General features: G+C 37.0%; 1 protein-coding gene across 2 annotated transcripts; it reads left to right on the top strand.

The window, feature by feature from the left end:
• Positions 1 to 1031: 1031 nt before the first annotated feature.
• Positions 1032 to 11928, top strand: LOC308686718 (uncharacterized protein). Of its 2 annotated transcripts, none has more exons than XM_081395155.1 (18): positions 1032 to 3538; positions 3898 to 4015; positions 4287 to 4379; positions 4511 to 4721; positions 5056 to 5225; positions 5321 to 5419; positions 5791 to 6023; positions 6111 to 6289; positions 6377 to 6470; positions 6616 to 6960; positions 7174 to 7291; positions 7367 to 7458; positions 7561 to 7678; positions 7956 to 8072; positions 8685 to 8876; positions 9102 to 9254; positions 9929 to 10131; positions 10280 to 11928. In XM_081395155.1, exons 1-17 carry the CDS (start codon positions 3437 to 3439, stop codon positions 10129 to 10131), a joined length of 2637 nt encoding a protein of 878 aa, XP_081251281.1. In that variant the 5' UTR covers positions 1032 to 3436; the 3' UTR covers positions 10280 to 11928. The 2 variants fall into 2 exon arrangements, with proteins under 2 accessions (XP_081251281.1, XP_081251282.1); XM_081395156.1 differs by having other exon boundaries at positions 9935 to 10131.
• Positions 11929 to 17207: the final 5279 nt, after the last annotated feature.

Genomic DNA, 17207 nt, shown 5'->3' on the forward strand with positions numbered 1-17207 from the left:
ATATGGCACATGATATAGAGACTCCTGGATTTCTTGATGTGACTGATGAGATTTCTAGCAACCTCTGGTCTGCTGTTTTTGTTGAAGTATTGCTCTTTCTGCTCATCATTAAATCCTCGTACCTCTGTCACTTGATCAATGTAGTCACGGGGTATCCAACCCAGTCTCACGGCAGTTCGTGACATAGTCACGAAATTTAATCTATTGATTCGTGTTCGTGGACACGATTTTCCCTATTTTTTCGTGTCACTCAGCACGACTTTCAATCTAATGTATTTCAATGGGACGTATTTTTCGTGCCTGCACCACGTTTTTCTTTCGAGAGCACAGTATTGTTTTTTCTCAATTGTAATTCATTTTGCTAAGAGCTACATTACTCAATATTTAATCAAGAGATTTTAATCGTCGTTTTTATTGCTTTATATTCGGTTGGCTACTCAACATTAATCTATTTATTCGTGTCCAAGGGCACAAATATCCTTCTTTTTTTCGTGTCACCCAGCACGACATTCAATGTATTTCAATGGGACGTATTTTTCGTGCTTGCACGTCTTTCTTTCGGGAACACACAATTGTTTTTTCTCAAATGTTGGGCTATTCCTTTTGCAAACTTAAAGGGCTACATTACTCAACATTTAATCAGGAGATTTTAATCCTCGTTGTATTGTATTCGGTAGGCTACTCAACACGAATTTATTCGTGTCCATAGGCACGAATTTCCTTCCTTTTTTCGTGTCACTCAGCACGACTTTCAATCTAATGTATTTCAATTGGACGTATTTTTCGTGCTTGCACCACGTTTTTCTTTCGAGAGCACAGTATTGTTTTTTCTCAATTGTTATTATTTTGCAGACTTTAAGGGCTACATTACACAACATTTAATCAGGTGGTTTTAATCATCTCTGTATTGTATTCGGTAGGTTACTCAAAAACAAATTGATTCGTGTCTATGGGCACGAATTTCCTTCTTTTTTTCGTGTCACTCAGCACGACTTTCAATCTAATGTATTTCAATGGGGCGTATGCACCACGTCTTTCTTTCGAGAGCACACTATTGTTTTTTTCTCAAATGTTTGGCTATTCCTTTTGCAAACTTTAAGGGCTACATTACTCAACATTTAATCAGGAGATTTTAATCCTCGTTGTATTGTATTCGGTACGCTACTCAGCACAAATTGATTCGTGTCCATAGGCACGAATTTCCTTCCTTTTTTCGTGTCACTCAGCACGACTTTCAATCTAATGTATTTCAATGGGACATATTTTTCGTGCTTGCACCACGTTTTTCTTTCGAGAGCACAGTAGGCTATAGTTTTTTCTCAATTGTTATTAATTTTGCAGACTTTAAGGGCTACATTACACAACATTTAATCAGGTGATTTTAATTCTCGTTTTTATTACTTTATATTCGGTATAGGCTACTCAACATGAATCTATTGATTCGTGTCCCTAGGCACGAATTTCCTTCTTTTTTTCGTGTCACTCAGCACGACTTTCAATCTAATGTATTTCAAAGGGACGTATTTTTCGTGCCTGCACCACGTCTTTCTTTGCAACATGGTCTCACCCCTATTCGTCACATAGGCTCAGCATAGGCTATGCCGTTTGGTCATTTCCCCCTCACGTCCAAAGCCGACGTTGAGGGTACCCCCTATTCGTCACTTGACAACGGAGAGGGTCGTCCGATAGATTTGAGTGCAAATCACTCATCTTTGAATTTTGAACTTTTATTATTTTCCTAAACCTAACTCTTTTTCCTCTCTTTTTATATAATTTTGGGCTACATTAAAATTACATAATTACAAGACGGTATATTTTCTATTTGCTTAAAACATTCCTTCATTTAGGTGGGATATTTTATAATTTTCGATCACATATTGTGGTAATTTCCCCCTCACGTCCATAAGCCGACGTTGAGGGTAGCTAGCTGAAACCCTTTTCTAAATCGGTAATATCACGATTTTTCCTCTTTTTTATATTATTGTGGACTACATTAAAACGACATAATTGCAGGACTGCATATTTGCTGTAGGCTTAAAACATGCCTTAATTTATTGTGGGATATTTTATAATTGTCGATGTTATTTCAAATTGCAATGGCTTATAGTGAGCCTACTTTTCTTTTTTTTCTGCGCCCCAAAAAAGAAAAAAGAAAAAAAGAATAGCCTACTTTTATAGAACTTTCATCTCAATACTGTTTATGCAGTTGTAATAAATTAATTATATAGCCTACTGCAGAAATGTTTATATTACTTTATATGGACATATCCTTTCGCAAAGAGATGGATGTATTCTGGGAAGTGATATGTGTTTAAATGTAATGGCTACATACTCGTTTTTCCTTCACTTGGACATTTATGCTGACCCCTTTAAAATTGAGCACGGATATAAAATATTAAGACTGTACTTTTAATTATGATTGATATTTTGGCGCAATTTTGTGCAACACGTCACTGTGTGCGACCATCGCAGAAACCATTGCCCAGCGCGATTCCACCACGGTAAGTCGCTTACAACAGTCTAATAAGCAAGATGAATTCATAAGCATTATTTACACGTCCAAAATGAAGAAAATTACGAGTTAAAAAAAAAAAAAACATGTTCTAAGCCTAGATATATAGCTGTAGATGTATATATACAAAATAAAATTATGAGTAACGTTAGCCTATTTCCACATAAAAAAAACATGTTGTGATATATATATCATGTCCACATGATGTAGTCCACATATATTTTGGACGTGTAACTGCTTATTGAGAATTTATTGGGGGAATAGTAATTGGGGACATTTAGATGATGTGATTTTCTCTCGATCATCGTGGTTCACACTCAACGTCACTGTAATGTGTTAGTAATAACAATATTATCACTTGGTCTAACGTTATACTGCACATAACGCTGCCTTTATGGCGAACCCCAGGCACATGTTACGCGCCTTTAAAAAAAAATGTTAACTTACGCGACTTTTAACAGTAGCACAGGAAATAGAAACAACGTGAATCTGTATTTATTTATCCTAAGCATTTACAAGAAAATGGGAATCACTCACTATTAGGGTACACTTTTTAAATCTTATATCAACAACACTACATAATTAACATTTTCTGTTGTTCTCCATGCAGATCCTGTCAAACATATCACCTGTCGAACCTATCCGAACCTGATTTTCAAAACCCAAAGGCACTTTTAAGAGCCAACCTCTATCTCTTCATTATTTTCTATATCTTACATCCTCTCTTTCATCCTCAATCTTTATCTATCTCACAGTCTTTATCTATTGCTCTTTCTTTCCTCCCTGTCTGTCTTTGTCTAGCACTACTTGTCTGTCTTACCCATCTTTGTCAGTCTGTCTGTTTGTATCTGACTGTCTGTCTGTCTGTCTGTATCTGACTGTCTGTCTGTATCTGACTGTCTGTCTGTATCTGACTGCATTGCAATGGCCACCAAGCATAAACTTGATTCAAAGGATCCCCACTACCAAGAGGGGAGACGCATGGCTCTGGAGCTGAAACATGAACACATTCTAGCTGAAGCCAAGGTTAGAGTTTTTGTACACCTCAATCATTTTATAAAAACAAACATAAATTAAAGTAAAACGTGATGAGGAATATGTAAGAATGATGAGTGCAGAAGATTTTATACAGGTATATTGCATGATGCATCCTGCCATGTTCTGTGACGTGTTAATAAGGGAATATAATAATAATAATAGTAGTATATGCAGTTCCATCCCTCTGAGTTACAGAGACTTGGAGAATCTATTCCAAGGCTCATTTAAGCTGTTCAACACCTTACTAACACACTATGTTGTGTTTTCCTTTCACAAGTTACCTGCCTTTTGGTTACCGTACTTTTATCAACATCAGTCTTACAAGAAATATTCACTCCAATACACAGAGAGCAGCTGATGAGAGGAAACGTGTACGAGACCCTCCACACACCTCTAAAAGGGACTCTGTAGGACGTGGTAAGCCGAGGGGGAGGCGAGGAGGGCGACGCCATGCCTCCGCTACAGGTTATATCTGAATTATTTGACATTTGTAGGAGGAATTTACAATGATAATGTTGGACCAACTCAAATTAGAACACTGTAATTGTTTATTGAGAGTTTAAGATATTCAAATAACTAAAAAAACATTAGTGACACTATTGTAGAAGACACTACCAAGTACTTAACAAAAATATGTCTGATTTCATAAATTGTTTAGTATATAGTTTGAAAAGAAGAACAAGAATAGAGTGTGATAGCCTAACTTGTTCTTATTCTTCTATGTGCTGTTTTACAGCCACATACCCCACGGTTGAGGGCTCCCTGTCATCCAGTGTGGAGGTTCCACTTACTGCAATCTCAACAAAACTAAATCCTCAAGGGGAATTTGGTAATTCACAGTGATTAATTTAAGCTTGCACAGTATAAAAAAAGTGTTCATTCTAATACTGATCAGTTGACTTTTAATTGTTCCTTATCTAAATTATCCCTTACCGCTTTATTTTTGGATTTTCTTTACAGAAAAAAATATGGAGAGGCTCTCTGATATTTTGGCGTCATGTCCTTCTGCTGCTCAGCCTCAAAGTAGCTCTGCATCATCATGGTCTTTTCGGCAGCAGAAAGCCTCTGAGCGCTGGAAAGAAGCAAGACCATACCACCTAAAATGCCTTATTTCAATAGAGGCTGTTGGTCATCCCCTGTGTTGCCTTTGCAACGAGCCTGCTGTTATTAGGTTGGTTTTCATTAATATCAAACTTCAATTACCCAGGGTAGGTTTGCAGAGTGCCCTGCTTTATAGGCTAAGATGCATGTCTTTTGGGATGGGAGAAGACTTAGATACCCAGATGAAAAACACATTAATGAGAAAAGTACATCTAGGACCTTCTTGCTGTGAGGTGACAGTGCTAAACACTGAGGCACTATGCAATCCTATACAATAAAATCAAACCTAGTAAAAGGTAAATAGCTTAAATAGAGTGTACAGTACTTTATATGAGTTATTCATATAACATATAATAATGTATTATATTATAATATTAATTTTATATATATAATTTTCTCCTTAGGTGCAGGGAGTGTCTTCCTGAGGAGTGGTTCTGTGGGGACTGTGATGTATTGCATCACAAAAAACATCCACTCCACAACAGGGAATGCATGATTCGTGGTTTTTTTGAAGCCATTCCTCCGACCACATGCATCATTAAAGGGGAGGATGGATATTGCACCCATGAGCAAGGTACGTTCTCACGAAAGCTTTAATTTTGCTGTTCAATGTGTGTCTGCAGACAGTTACAGATAATCTAAATGATTGGTTTTCCTTCTTTTTGCCAGCTTGCATTTTGCCAACTGTGAAGGTGCCAGACTGCTCCTGTGGAGGCACAAACTTCACTGTGTTACCAGGCAAACCAGTGATTTTAATTACCATCAATGGTAAAAAAAATAAAATAAAAATATATATATATATATATATTGTAGATGTGATGTTTTTCACACTATTGTGCTGTGGCATTGTGCTTACAATTGCAGAAGTGACAGAAATATGGAATAGCACATGGTAATGTTATTAACTGAAACAAAGACAGATGTTTTTTTTTTTTTTTTTGTCCTAGCATCTTTCCAGCATGATGTCCAATCAACACAGCAGTGTGGAATTTAGTGAATTTGAAAATATAAATGTGGGATTATAGGAACTTGCGCAATGTCTCTTAACCATTCACAATGTGCATAATGAACTAAGTGTTGTAAAATTAAGTATGTGGTAAATGTGTATTATATTTTTAATTATTTTTTTTTGTTCCAAGGGCGTTTTGACTTGCATCAGCCATTGTATGAATGTCAAACATGCCAGCAGCAGTGGACCCCTGACTTTAAAGACCTCCTAAGAAGTGGATATTGGCCAGCCTCCGTCACCAATTCCACACTTTATACACTGGACCTCTTGAGCTCCTTTCAGGAACTCAAGATCATCTCTCCGGGATTCTCCAGACAAGCCTTCGCAAAGCTGCTGGAACATCGCACTAAGTGTGGAGGAAGAGTAAGTGTAAATGTTATTACCATTTTATAAAAAAAATTCCATAAGCAGACAATATCAAAATACTATTTCATTCTATATATTTTCCAGTCTGGATCTATCAACGGCGATGCACTGCAGCGTAGCTTCTTAGAGCTTTCGTATGCATCATTTGAGGAAGACCAGCTCTGCTGTAGTGCTCCTTTCACCTGCCCAGCCTGCACACCAGAAATGTTGGCTGTTTCAGCAGATGGAAACAGAAAGCTATATCGCTTTCGCCGAAACGGAAGGTGATCTTTCTTCCAGTCTTTTTATTGATTTATTTTCTTACTTCATATATTTCATGAATGGATTTTCTATTTTTCTTTCTTCCTCAGCTCTGATGATCCTGGCTTTTTTGAGGGGCTCTTTGTGGCTGAAGACAGCGCGGTGTCTAGATTTGTCGACACCATACAGAAAGCAGTGAAAAATGCAAGTTGACAAAATAGTTGTTACAATAATAAACGTAACCCCCACTTCAATTACTCCTGCATATCAATTACAAAATCAAAATGCCATATATTGAATGACACCATTGCTTTTATTTGATTTGTCGTGTTTGTTTTGTGTTTCATAGACACAGGGAAGAGGCACATGTGGGGACTCCCAGTGGACAGCAGCGAGGGAAACTTCAAGGAGGGCTTCAAAATTGGATGAAGAGGGGATGGAGGTTGCTGTGTGTCGCCATGGGTTCCTTTTGAAAGCCCTTAATATGTACAGGGGGGAGATATTTGCCTACCCTCTGTACCTTCAGAAGGAGCTCATGCCAGCCAAGGCACAATTCTTCGCAATGGACGTGGCATGCAAATACTGGCCATACCTGGAGAAAGTTGCTAGTGTCCTTCCTGCTCTTCAGGAACTGACCACTATGAAACCCTTTCTCAGTGTAATGCATGCTCGAGCCCATGCTACTAAGTGTGAGGTGTGTATAATATTTTGGCATCTTATGTACATTTGTAATATTTACAAGCACATTAATAATATTAAATATAAGTTAAGCTACACTATGTTATCTTGTGTTTTTGCATAACCATTTCTTGCATGGAATGTAATGCCCTTTGATGCAAATTGTGGTTTGTGATATTGGGCTATATAAATAAAATTAAATTGAATTTCTTCCACCCTTTACTAACAGATTAATTGGAGTGGCAGGAACCAGGAAGGAGCAGGGACTACCGCTGGTGAGGAGGTGGAGCAAGTGAACAGCTACCTCTCACGTTGTGCCCTGACGACCAAATATATGTCCAAAGCAGGTGACCGGAGTTTGCAATATTCTTGTAAAAAATTTTTAGATTGATCATCATAACCTCATTATTTGCTTTCAACAGCACGGGTGGACATGCTTACGTTGCATGCAATGGGGTGGAACGAGAAAAAAAATATCTCTTTACATCAGGCACTTTCCACAAGATATGTGAAGGTAAGTCTCATATTAATTGTTTTGTGTGTCCTTTTGTTGTGTTTACTTGGCCTGTTGTTAATCAAGTTTTAATCCTTATTATTGTATAACACTGTTCATCAGACTTGTCAGAGACTCCATGATGAGACTGCAAGGCTAGCTGACCTAAAAACAGAGCTAGATTGCACAGATGAAGTGGTGTCACAGTGGCTATCTGATGTAAAGGAATGGGCAGCTGGTGGTAAGCATGACCAGATAAAAGAAACAACAAACATCCCTTTCTACAATCTAAATTTTATGTTTGATATTAAAGAGCAGCAAAAAATAGTAGGTTGATCATCATCTAATGTGATGCCACATTTATGATGTCAGGTTTATTAGTATATTCCAGTTTCCTGCAGGAAGTGCACATACAAAGTTTAAATAAGTTTGATTAAAAGGTTTTACATGAAATTCAAGCAGAGAAACGGTTCTGTGTTGTTTTAACAGTGAATTTGCTTTCGTTATATCTTCTACAGAGACACCTGATACATCTCGTGCCAGTCAAGGCACCACACACAGAGGACTTCAGCAGTCAATTGAGGGGCTCTACCTTAGTGTGAGGCACCGGAAGCGAACCCTCTACCGTCAGAATGGTATAACTATATAATATAATATAATAGGTTGATAAGTTCAGGCTACTGTATGCATCCTACTCCACCAACATGGAATTAGCAAATAAGTGTAGTAGCACAGTTCAGCTCAATCGTTGAATTCTGTTCTTTAAATGACCAGTCTGTAGGATTTAGTGGTAGGAATTAGTGGCATCTATCAGTGAGGTTTGACGATTGCAACCAGCTTCCCTCACCTCTATCTTTCCAAGCTACGGTAGCCGACGAGAAAATGTGAGAGGTACTATCTAGTGTTTGTTTGTCCGTTGTGGGCTACTGTAGGAACATGGAGGTGCAACATAGAGGCCTCCGTGGAAGGGGAACGTATTTAGATAAAAAACTGCCAATTCTAAATTAATTAATGCACAATTATTATTTTCAGGCAATCATGAAAATCATGCAAATAGATTCCCCCCTAAATGTTACACCTTGGACAATTTGTTTCCCATGTCAGTCTACATTATAATTTTCACATACTGTATTTCATTATGTTTTCAATAACTGCAGCTTTGCTTTTCAATTTTTTGGTGCTATAATTTTTTTATTGTTGAAGAGTTCTGTCAAAAACCTCTGCCTCTGTACTTCATGTCTTTCTAGACAGCAGCAAGTTTCGCCATCGCCTTCGAAGGAAGCTGGCAGAAGACAAAAAACTCCTTCTTCAGGAGATACAGAAATACAATGATCTTGTACTAGAATCGGCAACAAACATTGACGTAGCTGTGGTGGAGCATTCCCTAACTGGAGAGAGTACTGTGTCTCAAATATGGCCGTGGGAGGTTCATGGCAGTGGTATGTCTGTTTGTAGATGCTTCACAGGAATTTATTTACAGTTCTGCTTTATAGAGTATACTGAACTAAGGCATGCATGTTACATATTGAGTGTTGTAATATTAATTTAGTTTAATGGTGTATTTTCAGTTTTCTTATGTATCGATTTGATTAAAAAAAAGTCAATGTTTGCAGTGATTATGCAAGATTGTCTCATGGATACATGTAACTGTTATTGATTCTTAGCAAATATTTCGATCAAGAAACGAGTGCACGACCAAGTGATGTTAACAAGGCGACTGCATGAGGAAACAAGCGTTTTGGTGTTGGAGATGGCACAACACTGCACGTGGTTGCAGAGCCTGGCAATGGTTCTCAAGAACAAGTTGGCTGAGGAGGGTAAGTTTAATTAAAACCCTGTCCATCTAATGTGTTTAAAAAAAACATACAAAAAAACACATCAGTCACAGAACTTGGATGGAGTAGAACGGTTATGGCTCTCTTTGCCGTGGTCCTTTGGGATATACATAAAATGGGGATTACAATTGTTACTGTAGCTATGGTAACAAGTCAGTAAGGTTGTAAAGATTGATGCTTGAAAGATGTGCAGATATGTTGTATTATGGCTGTTACTTGAAAGCGTAAATGAACAAAAGAATTTTGACCATTGTAATTTGTGTCCTGATATGTTACATGGGGTTAGCATAACATCAAGATTAATCTTATTATTATTTCCTCCAGTCAACATAGAAAACCTTGATGGTCAGGAACTAACACAATGTGTTACTTCAGCATAACTGTAGTGAAGAAGAAAACTGTTAACTTAAAACAGCTATCAGACATGGGCACAAAACGCTTATATGCTGCTTTGGGCCTCCCTCCATAAAGTCATCTCAGTGAGCCGTCATGTTGCCTCAAGTCGTTTTATACAGAAGCTAGCCTGGTCCCATGTCAGCGATACACATAAAAATGGCAACCATCCTGCTATGTAGATTTTAATAGGTTAGTTCTTTGGCCTTATTGAATAATCTTAACATAGTTTGTCTTTAATGTAATCTCTTTTGTATTTTGAGACGTAGACAAGGGAAATGAGGGACTTTGCTGTCTCTTAAGAAGAAGACTGTCAGAGGTGTCAGAAAGGTTCCAAGTGGTCCTCCAACAGTATAAGACTGCCTTAGGTCCTGAGGCCTCTGTCCTTCTACATGTTGAAGAGGAAGATCAAAGTGGCCTCAGTAGTCCAGACACCAGTGAGGATGAAGAGGAAAACACAATTTAGGTCATTTATTTATTTATTAATATGTATGTTTGTTAGTTTTTGGAATAACCCCCTAATACTGTTATTCTTAGTAATTTATTTGTGTATTTTATTTATGCTAAAACAGCTGAAATTCAGCCTCTTATTATTGTTTTCTGTATTTCCCCAGATGGAAGCTGAACGAAGGACTGTGTTGAAGGAAATGGACTTGCCCTATATCTGTGTATTATTAGTATGCTGATTTACCTCATCAAAATCTGTGTGCATTATATCTTGTTGAAAATTCAAACTGTAGGTGCGTCCCAATTCGCATACTATCCATCCTAAATAGCATTCGAAAATAGAATTAGTACGTCCCAAATCGTTGAAATGAGTGTTCCAAATATACCCGGATGGTCTACTATTTCCGGTCAGAATCCGAAGTGCAGATCGATGCACACTATAACGGCTAATATTGCCCACAACCCATCGCGCGTTGGACGAGGATTCGGTTAGAACTACAAACACGAGTGAAAAGTGTTAAAAAACTACAGACATGGAGGACGCGTGAATCCAGCGGTTATGTAGAGAGGTTTAGATAAAGGGGTTAGAGTGATTAATTATCAGTATCTAACCTGACGAAAATGTATTTATTCAGTGTTGTCTACATTATATTGCATCTGCAGATGCATTGTGGACTTTTGTAAAGATACGTTTTAGCCATTAACTTTTACATCATTATATTCAAATTGCAAACACATGAGGAGAGTCTCCGCATGAAAGACCCACGACTGGCAGATCAACGTGCAACTACATTTCTCTCCGAAACGGTAGAAAATAAAATTAGATTGAATGGAGAATTTTAACAAGATGATTGACAGGGCAGTTAACGGTGACATGATGCACGCGACAGATCTGTCCATTAAGATGACAAAGTAGTATGTCCCAAAGCTAGTATGTCCTAAATTTAGTAAGCACATTGCACAGTTCAATGAAGATGCACAAACCTACCAGTATAGGTGCACCAATCTTAGCCAAAAATGTCAACTTAGCATGTATGATATTACCAGATGTAATTACTGGGCTCACATGATATTTGGGTAGTGTATTCATACTCTTTTAAGAGAGACTCCCCTTGATTGTGGTGACCCTGTGACCTTTCCTTTTGCACCAACATCAGGCCAAACTTTTGACTTGCATACAACAAATGTTATGAACCAATTTTTGTATTTTGCTGAGCAATGAATCATGTCATTTTTGTTGACCTCATGACATTCCCTGTAGCACAACCATTAGACCAGAATGTAAAATTTGACATTGTATTTGATATTGTCTAATTGTGCAGATTGCCATGAAATCTTGTAAGCACATGATGACTTTGGTGACCTCATGACCATTCCTTTATCATCACATTTAGGCCATGATGTAAAAACTCATTCTTGATTACTTGCATTTCTCCACATTTACTTATTCTGCGGTGCAGCAGCAGTGTCTGTGTCTGTCTATGTCATTTTTTTTTTCAGAGGCTGCCTATGGATCGCTATTTGATTGAGTGTATTATACTGTAGGATATAACTGTTGTGTAATTTTATATTACTGCACAGATGCATTATAGTATGTAACAGAAAAATACACTGTTTTTTTGTTATGATTATTCTTTATTGTATATTATTACAGATGACTTGATTCTCTTTTCTGCTGGAGCTTTTCAAGTGAACTTAACCTCACAGTCCAGTGTTTTTTAAATACAGCCTTATGGCTTGTTTGACAAATATGCATTTGGTGTATTTTCAGTAGTATTGTTGTAAAAGACAAGAAATAAAGTATTTCCAAAGATGAGCATTTTATGTTTTTTTCTTTTTCATCCATTATTATTGAAAAATAAGATTTTATATTTTTATGGTTGATAAAAGTCAATAGCTGGAGAAAAAAAACATCACGTATTTATATGTGGAATTTTTTTTAATTTAACATCACACTGCATTATTAATTCATTACTTTAATGCATGTCTTTTTACTTATTTTCAAACCAACCTGGCTTGTAATTAAACAAGATCGATCTAGTATAATAAGTAATGTGTATCTAAGGTGTGTTAAGGCATGTTACAGTTTTACTCGATTGCTGAAACACTAACCCTAACCCTAAAATTTCAAAACCATAACACCATTCATCAAAAAGCACACCCTTTTCCCCAAACTATAAACACTATTCCCCAGTTTTGACACATGAGTAAGATTTCTTGAACTTTCACTGCAAAACTTTACACACATATCCCTTCATTTATCATTGCCGTACACAATGTTGTAATTTAGAAAGCACTAGCATTCAGCACAGCTTCAGCTCAATTAGCACACAATCACCCAGGAGGAAACACAAAGAGTCAAAACTGGTCACACAGCAATCGAGAACCTTCAATATATCGATGAAAGGGATAAGATGAGAGGGGGAGGAGAAGGGGGAGGGCAAAAAGACAAGCAGTCTCAGATGAGATTTGTGCCTTTTTAGTTGACCATGTTCTTGTCCATGGTAGGCTATGACTAAGGAGGCTGGGCGACGAGTACAGCCAAACTTGAGAGTCACTTCACCGTCGCTTCCATTACAGTTTTTCTCAATTGTTTACACACAAATACTGGTACTTGAGACACAATGAGCACAACATGTAACGCATTCACGAACCCCCTGAACCAATTCTGCGAAACTACAAGGACAATTCCTGCTTTACACTCAAATTGCAGTTCTAAAACCATTTTCAAAACACTACACACAATTCTCTGCTTATGGCACAATTTTCATGCAGAAAATCTCTTGTTTTCACAAGGAACACACTGCCATTCAAATATGCACACTGACTCTTCATATGGGCAAACACCCGTCACACAGTTTTACAATTAACAATCAGAGCTTTAGCATAAAAGAGCAACAGGTCAGCTCTTCAATGGGGCAATGGATGCCAACATTTTTTACTGTAAATGTACACAGGCAATTCTTCTGTTGTTTTGTATGTAGACAACTCTATGTACAACTTTTTAATTGGTTGGGATGTACACTGTGTACATTGTTTTTGTGGGAACAATAAAATGTATTTGTTACCGTGTATTTGTGTGTTCTGAGTATAAAAACAATATTCTCAGATATTTTACAACATTTATGTATGTACTGTCTGTAGTAAGTGTAACACTGAACAAGAAAATACCTAAGTCATTATGATGGATGGAGAAGAAGTGTTTTCCATTCATCATAGTGTTTTACACTGAACACATCAGTGTTCAACTGGTTCTTATAAATGTCTATTCATATGATGGTTTGTGTGTGTCATTTGAAAACAAAATACCATTTTGAGAAGAAATAACATTGTTTTGAATGTAAAGTTTCATTTTGCAGGAGAATTGAGGGGTTTTGCCCATTGTGTGTGTGTTTTTTGATTTGTGTGTAGAGTTCTGAGAATATGAGGCATGCTTTCAGAAAATGTGTGTAAACAATCAAGAAAAACTGTATCAGAAACTTCAGGGAGGAAAAAAGGTACAGTAGGGGTCAGACTGCTCTCTACTGTAACTTTTGAGTGCTGTACTCTGTGCTGTGACTACACATACTGTACATGTATGGTGGCTGTTGCACTATACTACTTTAATGAAAAGAAATGCATCAAATTGCCTCACATACAGATATATGCTTCCATTTTATAAAAAGGATGCATTATCAGTGCTTCTAATTTTGTAGGACACGATGGATTGGAAGAAGTCTGCCTGCACATTTCATTTCATGCGTCCCAGGGGATTTTACCCCCAATGACTGGTTAGGACCAAAGATGGGATGCTGGAGCAGAATCATCTTTATTGGTGTTATTTGGTGTATTGTTTTGTATTAAGGAATGAAAAAAAAAAAATTTTTGTTGTGTTTGAATTTTTGAATTTTTGAATTTTTGTTGTGTTCATCATGTGAAAACGTTTTTGAAGGAGAGAACCACAACCAACATCGCTTGCGTATTACCGCATTAGTTTTTGTAGTATTGGTTTGCATGTAGCCTATCTCACCAGTGTGTATTGTAGAGTGTGTTTGTTTTTGAGATTCTACATGGCTCCTAAAAAAACTACAGTTTGTGTATATAGTGATAGTAATGATCAAAATAAAAAAAAATCGCTAGGATCTCAGGTCATTAAGTATATTTAACTGATATTGTAGTTGTAGGACAACCATCAGGGCCATCTCCAATGTACGCTATTTATAAACTACAATTCCCACAAGAGACGCGCCATAGAACTTCTTACAAAGTGTACAAATCAGCCACCATACTTGTAGTTCTTCTGGTTTCCCGACCAGGGTTATAAAAATGTGTCTTTACTATTATATATATCAAGAAACATACATTATACAGCCAAAACATACATTATGCTGCATTTAGATGATCAGGGTGAAACAAAATCGCCAGGATTTAACATCTGTGGTTTTAGCTGGTAGGCTATAGGCTGTAGCCTACAGTAGAAATGAATTCGAGTTTGTCGGCGGGAGTTTAGTCCTTCAAAGAGCGACCTTTAATTTTTTATTATTATTATTTAATTATGGCCTCCACGTGTTTGTTTTGCCCCCTGCCCTGATGAATGTAATAAACTGCTGTGTATAAATATGTCAGCATTAGGAGACAAAATGTGCGATATACTGTCCAGATCAAGACCTTCACAATAAATCAATATTTGTCTTTTAACTAGTGACAAAAACTGTTCTATTCTAGAAGCTAAAATCATGGTGATCCATGTATCTTTATAATTAAATCAGTGTGTGTGTGTGTGTGTGAGAGAGAGAGAGAGAGAGAGAGAGAGAGAGAGAGAGAGAGAGAGAGAGAGAGAGAGAGAGAGAGATCACGTGTGTGAGAGAGATCAAAGTGTGACAGATGGAACTGGTACTTCAGCCAACAAGCGGCTCCGCACAGTTCTATGCTTTATCTTTTGAAATATATAAAACCATTTATTTTATTTGGATTAAATATGCATGTTTTTTTCATCAGATTTACCAATTGTTATAATTTGTTTGTGCTGGTCAATTATGAACAATAGATAAAACTGAACTGCAAGCAAAAACTTGGGGCCGAGGGGTCACTGTTTCAAATATTTGAGGGGCTCCTCCCCAAACAAATGTAACCTCACTCCAATTTTTTTATAAAACTTGAAGGCCCTGATTAAATTATATATAGGCTACATTTTCATTTAAAAAGAATCCACTTGTAAAGTTAAACAAATTCCACATATAAATATACTCAATGAAGGTTGTTTCTTTTGTCTCAACCACATCATCATATTGTTTTGAATTTGATGTATGGAAAAGTAAAAACAAAAATTATCATCTTTTGCAAGTGTTATCATAGTGTATTTGTGGTCTTTCACAAAAATATAAGTGAAAATACACCAAATGCTTATGTATTGCTTTATTACTCACAAGAGGCTTAAAGGGTGATCAAACAAATTTATTGACAAGGTGCATGACAAGTAGAAACTATATAGTCTTTGGCAATTGGAACACATCGAAACATCGTTCTTTTAAAGGTGTACTGTAGAGAAATGCATGATATGAAGAGGGATATCCCCTACATGGAGCCGACACTGGTGGTGGTGAAGGGGTGAGTAGCAATGCTGAGATCTGGATGAATGTGGAGCTCTTCTCCTGATGAGCACAGCGGAGGGACCTATGACACGATTGGCTCAAGAGGGTTGAGAAGAAAATACATTTGGTTTAAGACGTAAAACGCCCAGTCAGCTGATGAGTTTGGAGTAGAAGAGAGTGAGAGAGAATGTAAAAGATATAAAGTAATGAGTGAGTATAAAGAAGGTCAGTCTTATTTGTTGAACTTCATATTTAAGCTTCATGTCAAACAAGCCATAAGGCTGTATTTCTTAACAGTGCACAGTGAGGTTAAGTGAACTTTGAAAAGCACAGACAACAGAACATGAAATCAAGTTACGCGTCAACTGTAATAAAATAAAAGTGCAATGTATAATCATGAAATATGAAAACATGCTTTTGAATAACATCTGAAGAAGAAAATTCAGTTGGATTAAGTACATTTCTAGTACAGCCCTCTCGAGATTAAACTCCAGGTCACATTCTTGGAGATTTTCACCTTTTCATTACTACAGAAAGATGAGATACGACTTCAAATGCAAAACAGAAACAATTGAATAAATACGCTGAAACCAAAATGGAGTTCAAAACATACATTTTATTTATTTTCATTATTTCGGAGAGAATCCTTTGGCTGCCAGGACTGGGCCCACTGCTCACCACTAAAAACAGAAGGGAATTTTTAGGGAATAACAGTTTAATTTTCCATCTATGAAGGACCACCACCTTCATGCATGCATTAATGGTGGTGGTCCTTCATAGATGGAAAATGAAACTGTTATAGTTCTGTAATGATGTGTGCTTTACACTTGTTATAATGCTTGTTTAATCTGAAACAGAACGGATTAATAGAAAAAGTATTGTAGCCAACCCCCCTATCTCTAATTCATAAAGCAGAAGAACAGAGAAATACTTACCATACTGGACAGGGCTCCCAGTCAACCAACATTTCTGCTTTGCCCTATCAAGAAAAATAAATAAATAATTCCATTCTTAGCATAAGGCTATTATGTCTGGTTATAGGCACTGAGTTTCATTGATACAATGGGTCATTATTTTCAGTAGACACTCCTTTCTAAACTGTAATTCAAAAAAGACCAAACACATAAAAAGCATCTACCTAACAATTATGGTATGTATACTGTAATATGTATTTGCCAACTCACAAGGAAGTTTCTAAATCCTATATTGCACTCTGCATACTGCCTACACTCTGCAGTTCCTTTATGACTGTCTAACCTTTCTCACTCTTTCTCTTACTACACTCCTGATGGGGAAAGCCTCTAGGCGAGTGTGGTAGGAGCAATCTGTGAACAAAAACACGTTTCAAATACTTATTAGTTAGTTTAGGAACAAAATAAACACAACTATGAAGACTTACAACTATGAATCACTTTGTGATTTTCTAGGCTGATATGGCTAGGAACTATACTCTCATTCCTGCGTAATAATCAAGAAACTTTGCTGCCGTACCATGAGTCCAGCAGACGTAATGATATGACGCAGC

The sequence above is a fragment of the Scardinius erythrophthalmus genome (assembly GCF_964197995.2).
Source record: "Scardinius erythrophthalmus genome assembly, contig: HAP1_SCAFFOLD_689, whole genome shotgun sequence".
Taxonomy (NCBI): domain Eukaryota; kingdom Metazoa; phylum Chordata; class Actinopteri; order Cypriniformes; family Leuciscidae; genus Scardinius; species Scardinius erythrophthalmus.